The following is a 14,498-nucleotide window of genomic DNA, read 5'->3' as shown; positions in this document are numbered from 1 at the left end:
TTTAAAAATCGCACGTGTGTCTCTGTCGGTGGCAGCGTACAGGTGCACTTGTGTGCGTTTTGCACAAACCTGGATATAACGCACAAGTCTAGTGAATAATACACGTCAGCAGTGTCTGATAGTGTCAAACTTCTCAGTAATTGTCGCTCCTAAAAACTTGTAAGGTTCTTAGTGCGTCCGTGCTTGCATTTAAAAAACGCACGTGTGTGCCTGTCGGTGGCAGCGTACAGGTGCACTTGTGTGCGTTTTGCACAAACTTGGATATAACGCACAAGTCTAGTGAATAATACACATCAGCAGTGTCTGATAGTGTCAAACTTCTCAGTAATTGTCGCTCCTAAAAACCTGTTAGGTTCTTAGTGCGTCCGTGCTTGCATTTAAAAATCGCACGTGTGTCTCTGTCGGTGGCAGCGTACAGGTGCACTTGTGTGCGTTTTGCACAAACTTGGATATAACGCACAAGTCTAGTGAATAATACACGTCAGCAGTGTCTGATAGTGTCAAACTTCTCAGTAATTGTCGCTCCTAAAAACCTGTTAGGTTCTTAGTGCGTCCGTGCTTGCATTTAAAAACCGCACGTGTGTGCCTGTCGGTGGCAGCGTACAGGTGCACTTGTGTGCGTTTTGCACAAACTTGGATATAACGCACAAGTATAGTGAATACACGTCAGCACAGCATTGCAAAATGCGCAAGGGCGTTGACAACGAACAAGGAAGTGGACGTGATGGTGGTGCAGGCAGAGGCCGAGGTCGTGTGCAAGCTCTAATTTCGCCACAACAAAGGGCCACATCTACTCACTCGCATGTCCTGTCCCAAATTCTTGGGGACCGCAGCAGTACACCGCTCTTGAACCAAGACTAGTGTCAACAGGTTGTTAGTTGGATAGCGGATAATGCTTCCAGTCAGATTGGCACCACCACAAATACTCTGTCTTCCACACGGTCAAGTGTCAGTAGCCGTGATACTGCACTGCACATTTCAGAACCTGATCCTCCTTCCTACCACCAGGCCGAGTACACGTCCACGGACATTACTGATCCCACACTTGGACACTCGGAAGAGCTGTTCACGTTTCCATTCGCACATTCTGGCCTCTCGCCAGCTCCTGCTGAAGTGGGTCATGACGAGGTCGTATGTACAGATGCCCAAATATTTGAGCAGCCACGTTCTCACGAAGTTGGCAACGTGTCTCAACAAGGGGTGGACGATGATGAGACACAATTGTCAGGAAGTCAGGAGGAGGAGCAGGGTGCAGAAGAGCCAACCTGGCAGGAGTATATGCAGAGCGAGGACAGCAGTGCACAGGGGGAGGGAGGCGTAGCATCCCAACAGGCAGTAAGAAGCAGGGTGGTGGCCCCAGGCAGAAGTCTGGCAACCGTTCCCCGGAACAACACGACACAAGGTGCCTGTACAAATGTTAGGTCTTCCCGAGTCTGGCAGTTTTTTAAGTTGGTTCCAGATGATTCTAAAAAGGCCATTTGCAACACCTGCCATGCCAGCATCAGCAGGGGTACCAAAACTAGCAGCCTGACCACCACCAGCATGATCAAGCACATGTCAGCCGAGCACCCGACTTTGTGGGATGTGCAACAGAGTCGAGGAACAGTACTTGCTGATGTCACTGCTACGTCTTCGCTTGTGCATGCGAGCCAATCCCCTGTCCATGATGCCCGCGAACAAGCCTCCTCCGGCCCTGCACCTGCAGTTGCCCATGCAGGAATAACACCATCATCAAGCACGTCCTTGTCCCAGCGCAGCGTTCAGTTATCCATTCAGCAAACCTTTGAACGCAGGCGCAAATACACTGCCAACGCCCCACATGCCACAGTTCTAAATGCTAACATTTCGCGACTGCTTGCGCTGGAAATGTTGCCTTTTAGGCTGGTGGAGACAGAAGCATTCCGCGACCTGATGGTGGCAGCTGTCCCACGTTACTCAGTCCCCAGCCGCCACTATTTCTCCCGGTGTGCTGTCCCCGCATTGCATAACCACGTGTCACAAAACATCACACGTGCCCTGAACAACGCTGTTTCAGCCAAAGTCCACCTAACCACAGACATGTGGACAAGTGCTTGTGGGCAAGGCCGCTACATCTCGTTGACGGCACACTGGGTTAATATTGTGGAAGCTGGGACCCAGTCTGAACGAGGGACGGAACACGTCCTTCCCACACCAAGGTTTGCAGGCCCTACCTCAGTCAGGGTTTCACCCACACTCTACAGCTCCAGAATGTCATGCTCCTCAGCCTCCTCCTCCTCCTGCGCATCCTCATCCACTTTACCCTCCACACCAGTCCCAAGCTGGAAGCACTGAAGCACTGCCTCGGCAAAGCGGCAACAGGCTGTGCTGAAGCTAATCTGCATAGGTGACAAACCCCACAATGCAGAAGACGTGTGGACAGCTCTGAAACAGCAGGCAGATCACTGGCTCACACCTCTGAACCTAAAGCCAGGAAAGGTCGTGTGTGACAATGGCCGGAACCTGGTGGCGGCTTTGAGGCGAGGTCAGCTGACACATGTTCCATGCGTGGCCCATGTGCTCAACCTCGTGGTTCAGCGGTTTCTAAAGTCATACCCAGAGCTGTCTGATCTGCTGGTAAAAGTTCGCCGCCTGTCTGCACATTTTCGAAAGTCACCTACTGCTTCAGCCAGCCTTGCCTCTGTGCCTTACAATTATTGGGTATTCAAGCTGGACACGTGGCATGAATTGGCTCTCTACGCCTTGGAAGTCCTGGCCTGCCCTGCCACTAGCGTTTTGTCAGAGTGTGTTTTTAGTGCCGCAGGTGGAATCATTACAGATAAACGCACCCGCCTGTCAACTGAAAATGCTGACAGGCTGACTCTGATCAAGATGAACAAGGGTTGGATTGGGCCAGACTTCACCACACCACCAGCAAATGAGAGCGGAATTTAAAGTTTGTAACGGGAATTTGCCATGTACCTCCACTCACCCATGGGTACACACTTCTGGACTTTGGCTAATGGCTGGACTGCTCCTCCTTTTCCTCATGCACCACCATGATGACCGTTACAATAGTTAGGCCGTTGTTTCAGGTATACCCCCAGTGGTAAATTTTTTCGCCCATTCTTTCAGAATGGGCATTACAACGACAGGAGACCCGCTCCTTTGCAATGGGAACAATGTTTTGAGGCCCTCATGCACGTCTCTATCCAGGGACGATGTGGAGCCTCCCAATTTTTGGCTGCCCTGCCAAAGGGCTATACTACAATAGACCCACTTCCTTACAATGGGCACTTCAGGTTTACAGGCCCTCATGCACGTCTCTATCCAGGGACGATGTGGAGCCTCCCAATTTTTGGCTGCCCTGCCAAAGGGCTATACTACAATAGACCCACTTCCTTACAATGGGCACTTTAGGTTTACAGGCCCTCATGCACGTCTCTATCCAGGGAAAATGTGGAGCTTCCCAATTTTTGGTTGCCCTGCCAAAGGGCTATACTACAATAGACCCACTTCCTTACAATGGGCACTTCAGGTTTACAGGCCATCATGCACATCTGTATGCAGGGGCATTGGTGAACCTCACAATTTTGGACTGCCCTGGCAAAGGAAAATACTACCAAGACTCACTTCCTCAAAATAGGCACATTAGACTCAAGAGGCCTTCATGTACGTCTCTTCTCAGGGACATCGGAGTGCCACACAATGTTTTCACTTAAAATCTTTCATGTAATCTCAAAAAGTAACATACACCAGCTCTATCTCACTATTGGGTATGTGCCCTTAACATTTCCGCCATGAAAATTCATTTTGGTGTCATTTTGGAAGGTTTTCTGGTGAGTCCGTAAAAATGGCGTAAAACTCGGACAAAAGTGTTCACAGCTGTGACTTTTGAGTGATAAATGATTCAAGGGGTCTTCCCCATGCTGTTGCCATGTCATTTGAGCACTCTTCTGAGACTTTTGTGACATTTTTAGGGTTTCTACATGCTGCCGGGGGGTCATTTCATAAAAATAATCGGGTCTCCCATAGGATAACATTGGGCACGGTGCTCGGGTCAAGTACACGAGTATCTTGGGATGCTCGGCCCAAGCCTCGAGTACCCGAGCTTTTTGGTACTCGCTAATCACTAGTCGTGAGTATTTCCTAAAATTTTCCCTGTTGCGTCTGTTATGGCTATAGGATCAAGGGAAGTAGGGGAAGCTGTATTTCACATGTCACTTCCATGGTCTAATGGTAAGCTTGAGGCCTTTGATGTGTGAGCTTGGGAGTTCGAATCCCAGTGGATGGTCCAGGATATTTGTTGTGTCATAGTCCAATGGGCTAGTTGACTGGTCTATGATGACGCTTATCTGTTTCCATTGAATGTAGTGAGCAGTCGTCGTGTGTATTTCTTTAATGTTGCGTCTGTTATGGCTATAGGATCAAGGGAAGTAGGGGAAGCCATATTTCCCATTTCTCTTCCATGGTCTAGTGGTAAGCTTATTCAGTTGGTTGTGTGAGCTCTCAAATTCAAATTACAATGAACGCTCCTGGATCTTTCCTGTGTCATGGTTCAATAGGCAAGTTGACTGGTCTAAGATGACACATATCTGTTTCCTTTGAATGGGGAGAGCAGGTGTCATGTGTATTTGTTTAGTTTTGCCCTAAAGCATCTGTTATGGCTACAGGATCAAGTGAAGTAGGGGAAACTCTGCTTCCCATGTACATTCCATGGTCTAGTGGTAAGTTGGTGGTCCTGGAAGAGTGAGTGTTCAAATCCCAATGGACACTCCTGGTAAATTGTTAATTTGCTCTGTTACGGTCTAATGTGCTAGTTGACTACTCTATGCTGACGCCTATCAGTTTCCTTTCAATGGAAAGAGCAGGTGTTGTGTGCATTTCTTTAATTTTGCGCTGTTGCATCTGTTATGGCTATAGGATAGGATCAAGGGAAGTAGGGGAAGCTGCGTTTCCCATGTTTCATGGGCTAGTGGTAAGTTGTTGGGCTTGGATGTGTGTCCTTGGGAGTTTGAATCTAAATAGATCCTCTTGGAAATTTGTTCTGTCATGATCTAATAAGTTAGTTGAGTGGTCTATGATGACACCTATCTGGCTCTTTTTAATGGTGAGAGCAGGTGTTCTGTGTATTTCTTTAATTTTGCCCTGTTGCATCTGTTATGGCTATAGGATCAATGGAAGTAGGGGAAGCTGGGTTTCCCATGTCTCTTCCATGGTTTAGTGCTAAGTTGGTCTTGGATGAGTGACCTTGGGAGCTCAAATCCCAATGGACGCTCCTAGATATTTGCTCAGTCATGGTCCCATAGGCTAGTTGACTAGTCTATGATGACGTTTATCTGTTTCCTTTGAATGGAGAAATCAGGTGTTGTGTGTATTTGATTAATTTTGCCCTGTTGCGTCTGTTATGGCTATAGGATCAAGGGAAGTAGGGAAAGCAGCTTTTCCCATGTTGCTTCCATGGTTTAGTGTTAAGTTGGTGGTCTTGGATGTGTGAACTTGGAAGTTCAAATTCAAATGGATGCTCCTGGAAATTTACTTTGTCATGGTCCAATAGGCTAGTTGACTGGTCTATGATGACACCTTTCTTTTAAATGGAGAGAGCAGGTGTTGTGTGTATTTCTTTAATTTTTCCCTGTTGCGTCTGTTATGGCTATAGGATCAAGGGAAGTAGGGGAAGCTGCATTCTTCATGTCTCTTCCATGGTCTAGTGGTAAGTTGCTGGTCTTGTATGAGTGACCTTGGGAGTTCAAATCCCAATAGACGTTCCTGGAAATTTCATCTGTCATAGTCCGATAGGCTAGTTGACTGGTCTATGATAAGGCTTATCTGTTTCCTTTGAATGGAGAGAGCAGGTTTTGTGTGTATCTCTTTAATTTTGCCCTGTTGCGTGTGTTATGGCAATAGGATCAAGGGAAGTAGGGGAAGCTGTATTTCCCATGTTCCTTCCATGGTCTAGTTTTAAGCTTGTGGCCTTGGATGTGTGAGCGTGGGAGTTTGAATCCCAATGGACGCTCCTGGATATTTGCTTTGTAATGGTCCAATGGGCTAGTTGACTAATCTATGATGACGCTTATCTGTTTCCATTGAATGGAGAGAGCAGGCGTCGTGTGTATTTCTGTAATTTTGCTGTGTTGCGTCTATTATGGCTACAGGATCAAGGGAAGTAAGGGAAGCTGTATTTCCCATGTCTCTTCCATGGGCTAGTGGTAAGCTTGTGGCCTTGGATTTGGGAGTTCAAATCTTGATGGATGCTCCTGCAAATTTGCTGTGTGTTATGGTCCAATGGGCTGGTTGACTGGTCTATGATGAAGCTCATCTGTTTCCATTGAATGGAGAGAGCAGGCGTCGTGTGTATTTCTGTAATTTTGCTGTGTTGCGTCTGTTATGGCTATAGGATCAAGGGAAGTAGGGAAAGCTGGGTTTCCCATGTCCCTTCCATGGTTTAGTGGTAAGTTGGTGGTCTTGGATGTGTCACTTTGGGAGTTCTAATCCCAAATAATGCTCCTGAAAATTTGCTCAGTCATGGTCCAATAGGCTAGTTGACTTCTCTATGATGACACCTTTCTGTTTCCTTTGAATGGAGAGAGCAGTTGTTGTGAGTATTTCTTTAATTTTGCCCTGTTGGTAAGTTGGTGGTCTTGGATATGTGACCTTCAGAGTTCATATCCCATTGGACGCTCCTGGAAGTTTGTTCTGTCATGGTCTAATAGGCTAGTTGACTGGTCTATGATGACACCCATCTGTTTCCTTTGAATGGACAGAGCAGGTGTTGTGTGTATTTCTTTAATTTTGCCCTGTTGTGTCTGTTATGGCTATAGGATCAAGGGAAGTAGGGAAAGCTGAGTTTCCCATGTCCCTTCCATGGTTTAGTGGTAAGTTGGTGGTCTTGGATGTGTGACTTTGGGAGTTCAAATCCCAATGGAGGCTCTTGGATATTTGCTGTGTCATGGTTCAAAAGGCTCTTGACTGGTACATGGTGACAATTATCTGCCTACTTTGAATGGAGAGATCAGGTGTTGTGTGTATTTCTTTAATTTTGCCCTGTTGCATCTGTTTTGGCTATAGGATCAAGGTTAGTAGGGGAAGTAACATTTTCCATGTCATTTCCATGGTCTAGTGGTAATTTGCTGGTCTTGGATGAGTGACTTTGGGAGTTAAAATCCCAATGGAGGCTCCTGGATATTTGCTGTGTCAAGGTCCAAAAGGCTAGTTGACTGGTACATTGTGACACTTATCTGTTTTCTTTGAATGGAGAGAGCAGGTGTGTGTATTTGTTTAATTTTGCCCTGTTGCGTCTGTTATGGCTATAGGATCAAGGGAAGTAGGGGAAGCTTTGTTTCCCATGTCCCTTCCTTGGTTTAGTGGTAAGTTGGTTGTCTTGGATGTGTTATCTTGGGAGTTCAAATTTCAATTGACGTTTCTGGAAATTTCCTTTGTCATGGTTTAATAGGCTAATTGACTGGTCTATGATGATGACTATCTGTTTCCTTTGAATGGAGAGAGCAGTTGTTGTGTGTCGTCCTTTAATTTTGCCCTGTTGCGTCTGTTATGGCTATACGATCAAGATAAGTAGGGGAAGCTATGTTTCCCATGTACCTTCCATGGACTAGTGGTAAGTTTGCGGTTTTAGATATGTGGTCTTGGGAGTTCAAATCCCAATAGATGATCCTTATTATTTCCTCCGTCATGGTCCAATAGGCTAGTTGACTGGTCTATGATGACACCTATCTGTTCCCTTTGAATGGAGAGCGCCGGCGTTGTGTGTATTTCTTTAATTTTGCCCTGTTGCATCTGTTTTGGCTATAGGATCATGGGAAGTAGGGGAAGCTTTGTTTCCCATCTCTCTTCCATGGTGTAGTGGTAAGTTGGTGGTCTTGGATCTGTGACCTTGGGAGTTCAAATCCCAATGGATGTTCCTGGAAAGTTGCTCTGTCATTGTCCAGTAGGCTATTTGACTGGATAAAGCGCTATACAGTGTGAAATGTGCGTCAGAGAGGTAGTAGGACTTCATTCACGTCTATGTGAGATCCCATAGGTATACTGATTGTCATTGTACAGCTATTGACTTGGCTGAGGTATTTTTACAACACTTTTGTGTTATCTATATATATAATTGCCTTATTCTGTCTGTCTGTCATGCTCCAAAATTGTGTCACGATGACATTGTGTCACCGTGACATGTCCTTACGGTGACACAAAGCTGATTGGCCGCTGGGTTCGCCATGGCCCCGCCCCCCCACACGGATTGGCCTCTCGCCCCGGCTGCGCCCCCACACGGATTGGCCAGCCGCTCGCCCAGGCTCTGCCCCCCCCACAGATTGGCCTCTCGCCCCGGCACCCTGCAGGCATTGGCAACTCGCCCACGCCACGCCCCGCCCCCTCACGCAATAGACGTTAGCTCTGGCCCCCCCCCGCATTGCCCGAACTGACACGGTCACGGAGCCACGAATCCCAGGTGAGTACTGTACTCCCCCCCCTTTCCCCCCTCACCAACGGGAGCCCACATCAGCGTACGCCGCCGCCGTATGCTGGTGCCACGCCACGCCCCGCCCCCCTCACGCAATAGACGTTAGCTCTCGCCCCCCCCCCCGCATTGCCCAAACTGACACGGTCACGGAGCCACGAATCCCAGGTGAGTACTGTACTCCCCCCCCCTTTCCCCCCTCACCAACGGGAGCCCACATCAGCGTACGCCGCCGCCGTATGCTGGTGTGGGCTCCCGTGCGAGCGGGGGACGTGTTGCGCTGGTAACCATGCTTGCATAGTTACCAGTAAATCAAGGTCCTGCAGCGCGGGACTTCCACACGCACAAACATAACAGCACACACACACGCATCATCAGATCATCACTCACATCAGATCGCACTCACTCTCACAAACACCTCACACACACCTCACACACACCTCACACACACATCGCATCCACACACTCACAGCATCCGGCGATATCGCTTGCTTCTCGGCCTCGATACTGTGCTGTGAGCTTCCAGGACCTGCCGGAGGATCACATGGCCAGAAGCATGTGGTATCTCCCGGATGTTGTGACTGTCAGCGCGTATGTGCGATATCGTCAGTGTCTGTGTGTGTGAGTGTATGCGATCGGGTGTGTGTGAGTGTATGCGATCGAGTGTGTGTGAGTAGATGCGATCGGGTGTGTGAGTGTCGGCAGAGGAGCACGGCGTGCTGGAGGAGGCTGGGAGCAGAGAGGCTGATCATGGGGGAGGCTGGAAGGAGAGAGGCTGATGCTGGTGGAGGCTGATGCTTGGGGAGGCTGATGCTGGGGCAGACTGGGAGCGGAAGGCTGATGCTGAGGGAGGCTGGGAGGGGGAGGCTGGGAGGAAGGAGGCTGGGAGGAGAGAGGCTGATCCTGGGGAAGGCTGGGAAAGGGAGACTGATGCTGAGGGAGGCTGGAAGGAGAGAGGCTGATGCTGGGGGAGGCTGGAAGGAGAGAGGCTGAGGCTGATGCTGGGGAAGGCTGATGCTGAGGGAGGCTGGGAGGGGAAAGCTGATGCTGGGGAAGGCTGGGAGGACGGAGGCTGGGAGGAGAGAGGCTGAACCTGGGGAAGGCTGGGAGAGGGAGGCTGATGCTGGAGGAGGCTGGAAGGAGAGAGGCTGATGCTGGCGGAGGCTTATGCTGGGGGAGGCTGGAAGGAGAGAGTCTGATGCTGGTGGAGGCTGATGCTTGGGGAGGCTGGGAGAGGGAGGCTGGGAGAGGTAGGCTGAGAGAAGAGAGGCTGATGCTGGGGGAGGCTGGTAGAGGGAGGCTGATGCTGGGGGAGGGTGGGAGGAGGGAGGCTGGGAGGAGAGAGGCTGATGCTGGGGAAGGCTGGGAAGAGAGAGGCTGATGCTGGGAGGAGAGAGGCTGATGCTAGGATGAGAGAGGCTGATGCTGGGAGGAGAGAGGCTGATGCTGGGAGGAGAGAGGCTGATGCTGGGGGCAGAGAAGCTGATGCTGGGGGCAGAGAGGCTGATGCTGGTGCAGCATGGGGGATGGAGCACGATGGGGGGGTGCGCAGCATCGGGGATGGAGCATGATGGGGGGGTGCGCAGCATCGGGGATGGAGCACGATGGGGAGTTCACAGCATGGGGATGGAGCACGTTTGGGAGTGCGCAGCATGGCGGGTGGAGCACGTTTGGGAGTGCGCAGCATGGGAGATGGAGCACGATGGGGGGTGCGCAGCATAGGGGATGGAGCACGATAGGGAGTGCGCTGCATGGGGGATGGAGCACGATGGGGAGTGCGGAGTATGGCGGATGGAGCACGTTTGGGAGTGCGCAGCATGGCGGATGGAGCACGTTTGGGAGTGCGCAGCATGGCGGATGGAGCACGTTTGGGAGTGCGCAGCATGGGAGATGGAGCACGATGGGGGGTGCGCAGCATAGGGGATGGAGCACGATGGGGAGTGCGCTGCATGGGGGATGGAGCACGATGGGGAGTGCGCTGCATGGGGGATGGAGCACGTTTGGGAGTGCGCACCTCCCCCCAACACACACACACACAAACGCACGCACGCACGCGCGCTCACTGCACAACACACCACACACCACACACACACACACACACTGGGAACCACAAACAACTGCCCTACACAGACACCCACACACACAGACAACGCTGCACACACACAACACCCAACACACAAACACCGCGGCACACACAAATATACGCACATACCGCACAACACACACATTGCACTAAACATACCTCCCCCCAAAACACACCACACACACACAAACCGTGCAACACACACACAACGCTACAGACACACAGCGCTCCACAAACAACGCAACACACGCAACACACATACAACACTGCTCTCACCCCCCGTCACACCCAGACAACACCCAGAACATGTACAGCCCCTACACAAACACTTGGTAACTACACACAACAACATTATATATATATAACAAAAATCATACATGAACTACACAATACGTAAATTCTAGAATACCCGATGCGTAGAATCGGGCCACCTTCTAGTATCATATATATACATATAACTGCAGGATTATTTTTGTATCTTTATTGTTCCTATACGGGATGATATATATTTTTGATGATAATTGCTATGTGAAATTGTGGTGTTCCCAAACATGACTTTGTGAGTTACATATTTTTAACCCTTTAACCCCTTCACGACCTTGGAAGGATGTATCCGTCCAGGATCGTGTCCCGTTAAGCCTCGCCCCCTGCCGCGGGCAGGCGGCGGCGGTCGGCACACATATCAGCTGTTTTCAACAGCTGACGTGTGCCTGCTAGCCGTGGGTGGAATCGCTTCCACCCGCAGCCATTAACCCCTTAAATCTTGCTGCCAAAGTCTGGCAGCAAGATCTAAATGCGCGCGGCCATGTTTTTTACTTATCGCCGCCCCCACCGGAAGTCACGTGCGTTATCACGTGACTATCGGTGGTTGCCATCGTAGCACAGGGTCATGTGATGACTCCTGCATCTATGATGTTTCACTTTCGTTTTCCCTCGGCCGAGAGCAGAGGGAAAAACAACGTGACTGAATCTGCTGTTTACAGGTGTATAGCTGTGATCAGCAGATAGATAATAGCGATCAGATTGCTGATCACTATAGCCCCCTAGGGGGACTAGTAAAATAAAAAAAAAAGTAAAAAAAAAGTTTAAAAAAAAACAAAAAAACCTAAAAGTTCAAATCACCCCCCTTTCCCCCCATTGAAAATTAAAGGGTTAAAAAATAAATAAATATACACATATTTGGTATCGCCGCTTTCAGAAATGCCCGATCTATCACAATATAAAATCAATTAACCTGATTAGTAAACGGCGTAGTGGCAAAAAAATTCCAAACACCAAAATTACGTTTTTTGGTCAACCCAAGTTTTACTCAAAATGCAGTAACAGGCGATCAAAATGTAGCATCTGCCAAAAAATGGTACCATTATAAACGTCAGCTCGAGACGCAAAAAATAAGCCGTCACTGAGCCATAGATCCCAAAAAATAAGAACGCTGTTTCGTAAAATGGCGCAAAACGTGCGCCACTTGTATTGGACAACCTTGTGATTTTTTTTTAACCCCTTAGATACAAGTAAACCTATACATGTTTGGTGTCTACAAACTCGCACTGACCTCAGGCATCATACCCACATATCAGGTTTACCATATAGTAAACACCGTGAATAAAACATCCCAAAAACTATTGTGCCATCACACTTTTTTTGCAATTTTTCCGCATTTGGAATTTTTTTGCTGTTTTCCAGTACACCATATGGTAAAACTTATGGTTTCATTTAAAAGTACAACTTGTCCCGCAAAAAACAAGCCCTCATATGGCAAGATTGACGGAAAAATAAAAAAGTTACGGCTCTCGGAAGAAGGGGAGCAAAAAACAAAAACGCAAAAACGGAAAGTGCCCCGGGGCTGAAGGGGTTAAGATGGCAGCAAACGTGTCAGCTCTTTGGGCAAATAAAATTGCGTGGCAAAAGTGGGCAGGTGGGTACAGTGCCCGGCTTCTGTGGGTGCCAGGACAGGAAAGGAAGCCTCACTTTCTATCCCTCCTAATGATGAAATGCAGCAAGGAATTCCCTGAGCTTAGGTACACAGACACTGTTATCTGAAGCTGTATACAGCGTTTCCACGGACCTGCCTGTCAGCTATGTCTCTGAGCGCCTGGAAATCAGCCCTGAAAAGGGCTGAAAAAAACTGCAGTCCCTAATCTGTAGAGCGCTGTGTGTATAGCGTACACAGCAGGAGCGGCGGCAGGAGCAGTGTGAGCAGTGACTGTAACCCACACGCAGAAAGCAGATAATGGCGGCGTGAGGGAAAATGGACGTATTTATAAGGCAAGGACATGTGACATTCACAGCCTATGACACATGCCCTTGCTTGTCTGGCAAAAAGTACACTTAGCTGTGTGTGTGTCTGTGATTGGCTGACATCCTGGCCCACCCCACTGCACGCGCGCTTAGGAAGAAAAAATAAATGGCGATCGGCATTATCTTAGCACTCAGCTGCAGCACAGATCTAAACCGCGTCCCCCCCGCACACTATACGATGAAATTTGATAATAGTGTGAATCACAGTGACTCACACTATTACAGTGAAAAGCCAGCTAGTAAATAGCTAGGCTTTTTGCTGATCGAACCGTTCTCAAACGTAACTCGAGCTATCGAGCTTTTAGCAAAAAGCTCAAGTTCGAGTTTCACTCGAACATGAAATTGGCGAACCTCGAACATCGCTCATCTCTAATGATGACGTCATCCAGCTAGAGCAGGAAAGTCTCAAAGTTTAGGTGCCCCAGGCAGCACTCCATCAGCCTCTGGATTGTCCCGGGGGCGTTGCAAAGTCCAAATGGCATGCTGTTGAACTCACAAAGGCCCATGGGGGTGGTGATGGCCGTCTTCTCCCCCATCTTCCTCTGCTACAGATACTTGCCAGTAGCCACTAGTGAGATCTAGGGTAGAAAAGTAGTTAGAAGCTTTTAAGGCAGAGAGAGATTCCTCTATCCATGGCAAAGGGTAGGCATCCTTGTGTGTTATCTGAATTATCCGTCTGTAGTCTACACACATCCTCATTGTGCCATCCTTCTTTTTCACCAGGACCAGGGGAGCTGCCCAAGGGCTGCAACTGTCCCTAATGACTCCTGCCTCTTTCATGTCCTTCAGCGTGTCCTTTGTGCGCTGGTAATGGGCTGGTGGTATAGGCCTTTGTCTTTCCTTAATGGGAGGATTACTGCCTGTGGGTATGTGATGTTGCACCCCTCTGATTCTACCAAAGTCTAGTGGGTTCTTACTAAACACCTGCTCAGATTCCTGCACAACCCTATCGAGCTTTTAGCAAAAAGCTCGAGTTCGAGTTCGATCTCGAGCACCCACCAAAATCACTCGAACATGAAATTGGCGAACCTCGAATATCGCTCATCTCTACCTGTTATGTCTGTTATGGCTATAGGATCAAGGGAAGTAGGTGAAGCTGTATTGCCCATGTCGCTTCCGTGGTCTAGTGGTAAGCTTTTGGCCTTGGATGTGTGAGCTTGAGAGTTCAAATTCCAATGGACGCTCCTGGATATTTGCTGTGTCATGGTCCAATGGGCTAGTTGACTGGTCTATGATGACGCCTATCTGTTTCCATTGAATGGAGAGAGCAGGTGTCGTGTGTATTTCTGTAATTTTGCTGTGTTGAGTCTATTATGGCTACAGGATCAAGGGAAGTAGGGGAAGCTGTATTTCCCTTGTCCCTTTCATGGTCTAGTGGTAAGCTTGTGAGTTCAAATCTTGATGGATGCTCCTGGATATTTGCTGTGTGTCATGGTCCAATGGGACTGGTCTATGATGACCCCTCTCTGTTTCCATTGAATGGTAAGAGCAGGCGTCGTGTGTATTTCTTTAATTTTGCTCTGTTATGGCTATAGGATCAAGGGAAGTTGGGGAAGCTACATTTCCCATATTCCTTCCATGGTCCAGTGGTAAGCTTGTGGCCTTGCATGTGTGAGCTTGGCAGTTCAAATCTCAATGGGTGATACTTGATAATTGCTGTGTCATGGTCCAATGGTCTAGTTGAGTGGTCTA

The 14,498-nt window shown here is 48.9% G+C and overlaps 1 protein-coding gene across 2 annotated transcripts in view; it reads right to left on the bottom strand.

Annotated features, from left to right (window-relative positions):
* Nucleotides 1-13,368, bottom strand: part of LOC142295094 (uncharacterized) — a 29,950-nt gene extending 16,582 nt beyond the window's left edge. For both annotated transcript variants that reach the window (XM_075338166.1, XM_075338172.1), the window contains exon 1: nucleotides 13,303-13,368. In XM_075338166.1, coding sequence (XP_075194281.1) covers nucleotides 13,303-13,342 — 40 coding nt within the window. In that variant the 5' untranslated portion in view covers nucleotides 13,343-13,368. The remainder of the gene's footprint in view (nucleotides 1-13,302) is intronic.
* Nucleotides 13,369-14,498: the final 1,130 nt, after the last annotated feature.

This window comes from Anomaloglossus baeobatrachus, chromosome 1, assembly GCF_048569485.1.
Source record: "Anomaloglossus baeobatrachus isolate aAnoBae1 chromosome 1, aAnoBae1.hap1, whole genome shotgun sequence".
NCBI classification, from domain to species: domain Eukaryota; kingdom Metazoa; phylum Chordata; class Amphibia; order Anura; family Aromobatidae; genus Anomaloglossus; species Anomaloglossus baeobatrachus.
This window is presented reverse-complemented; position numbering and strand designations above follow the sequence as displayed.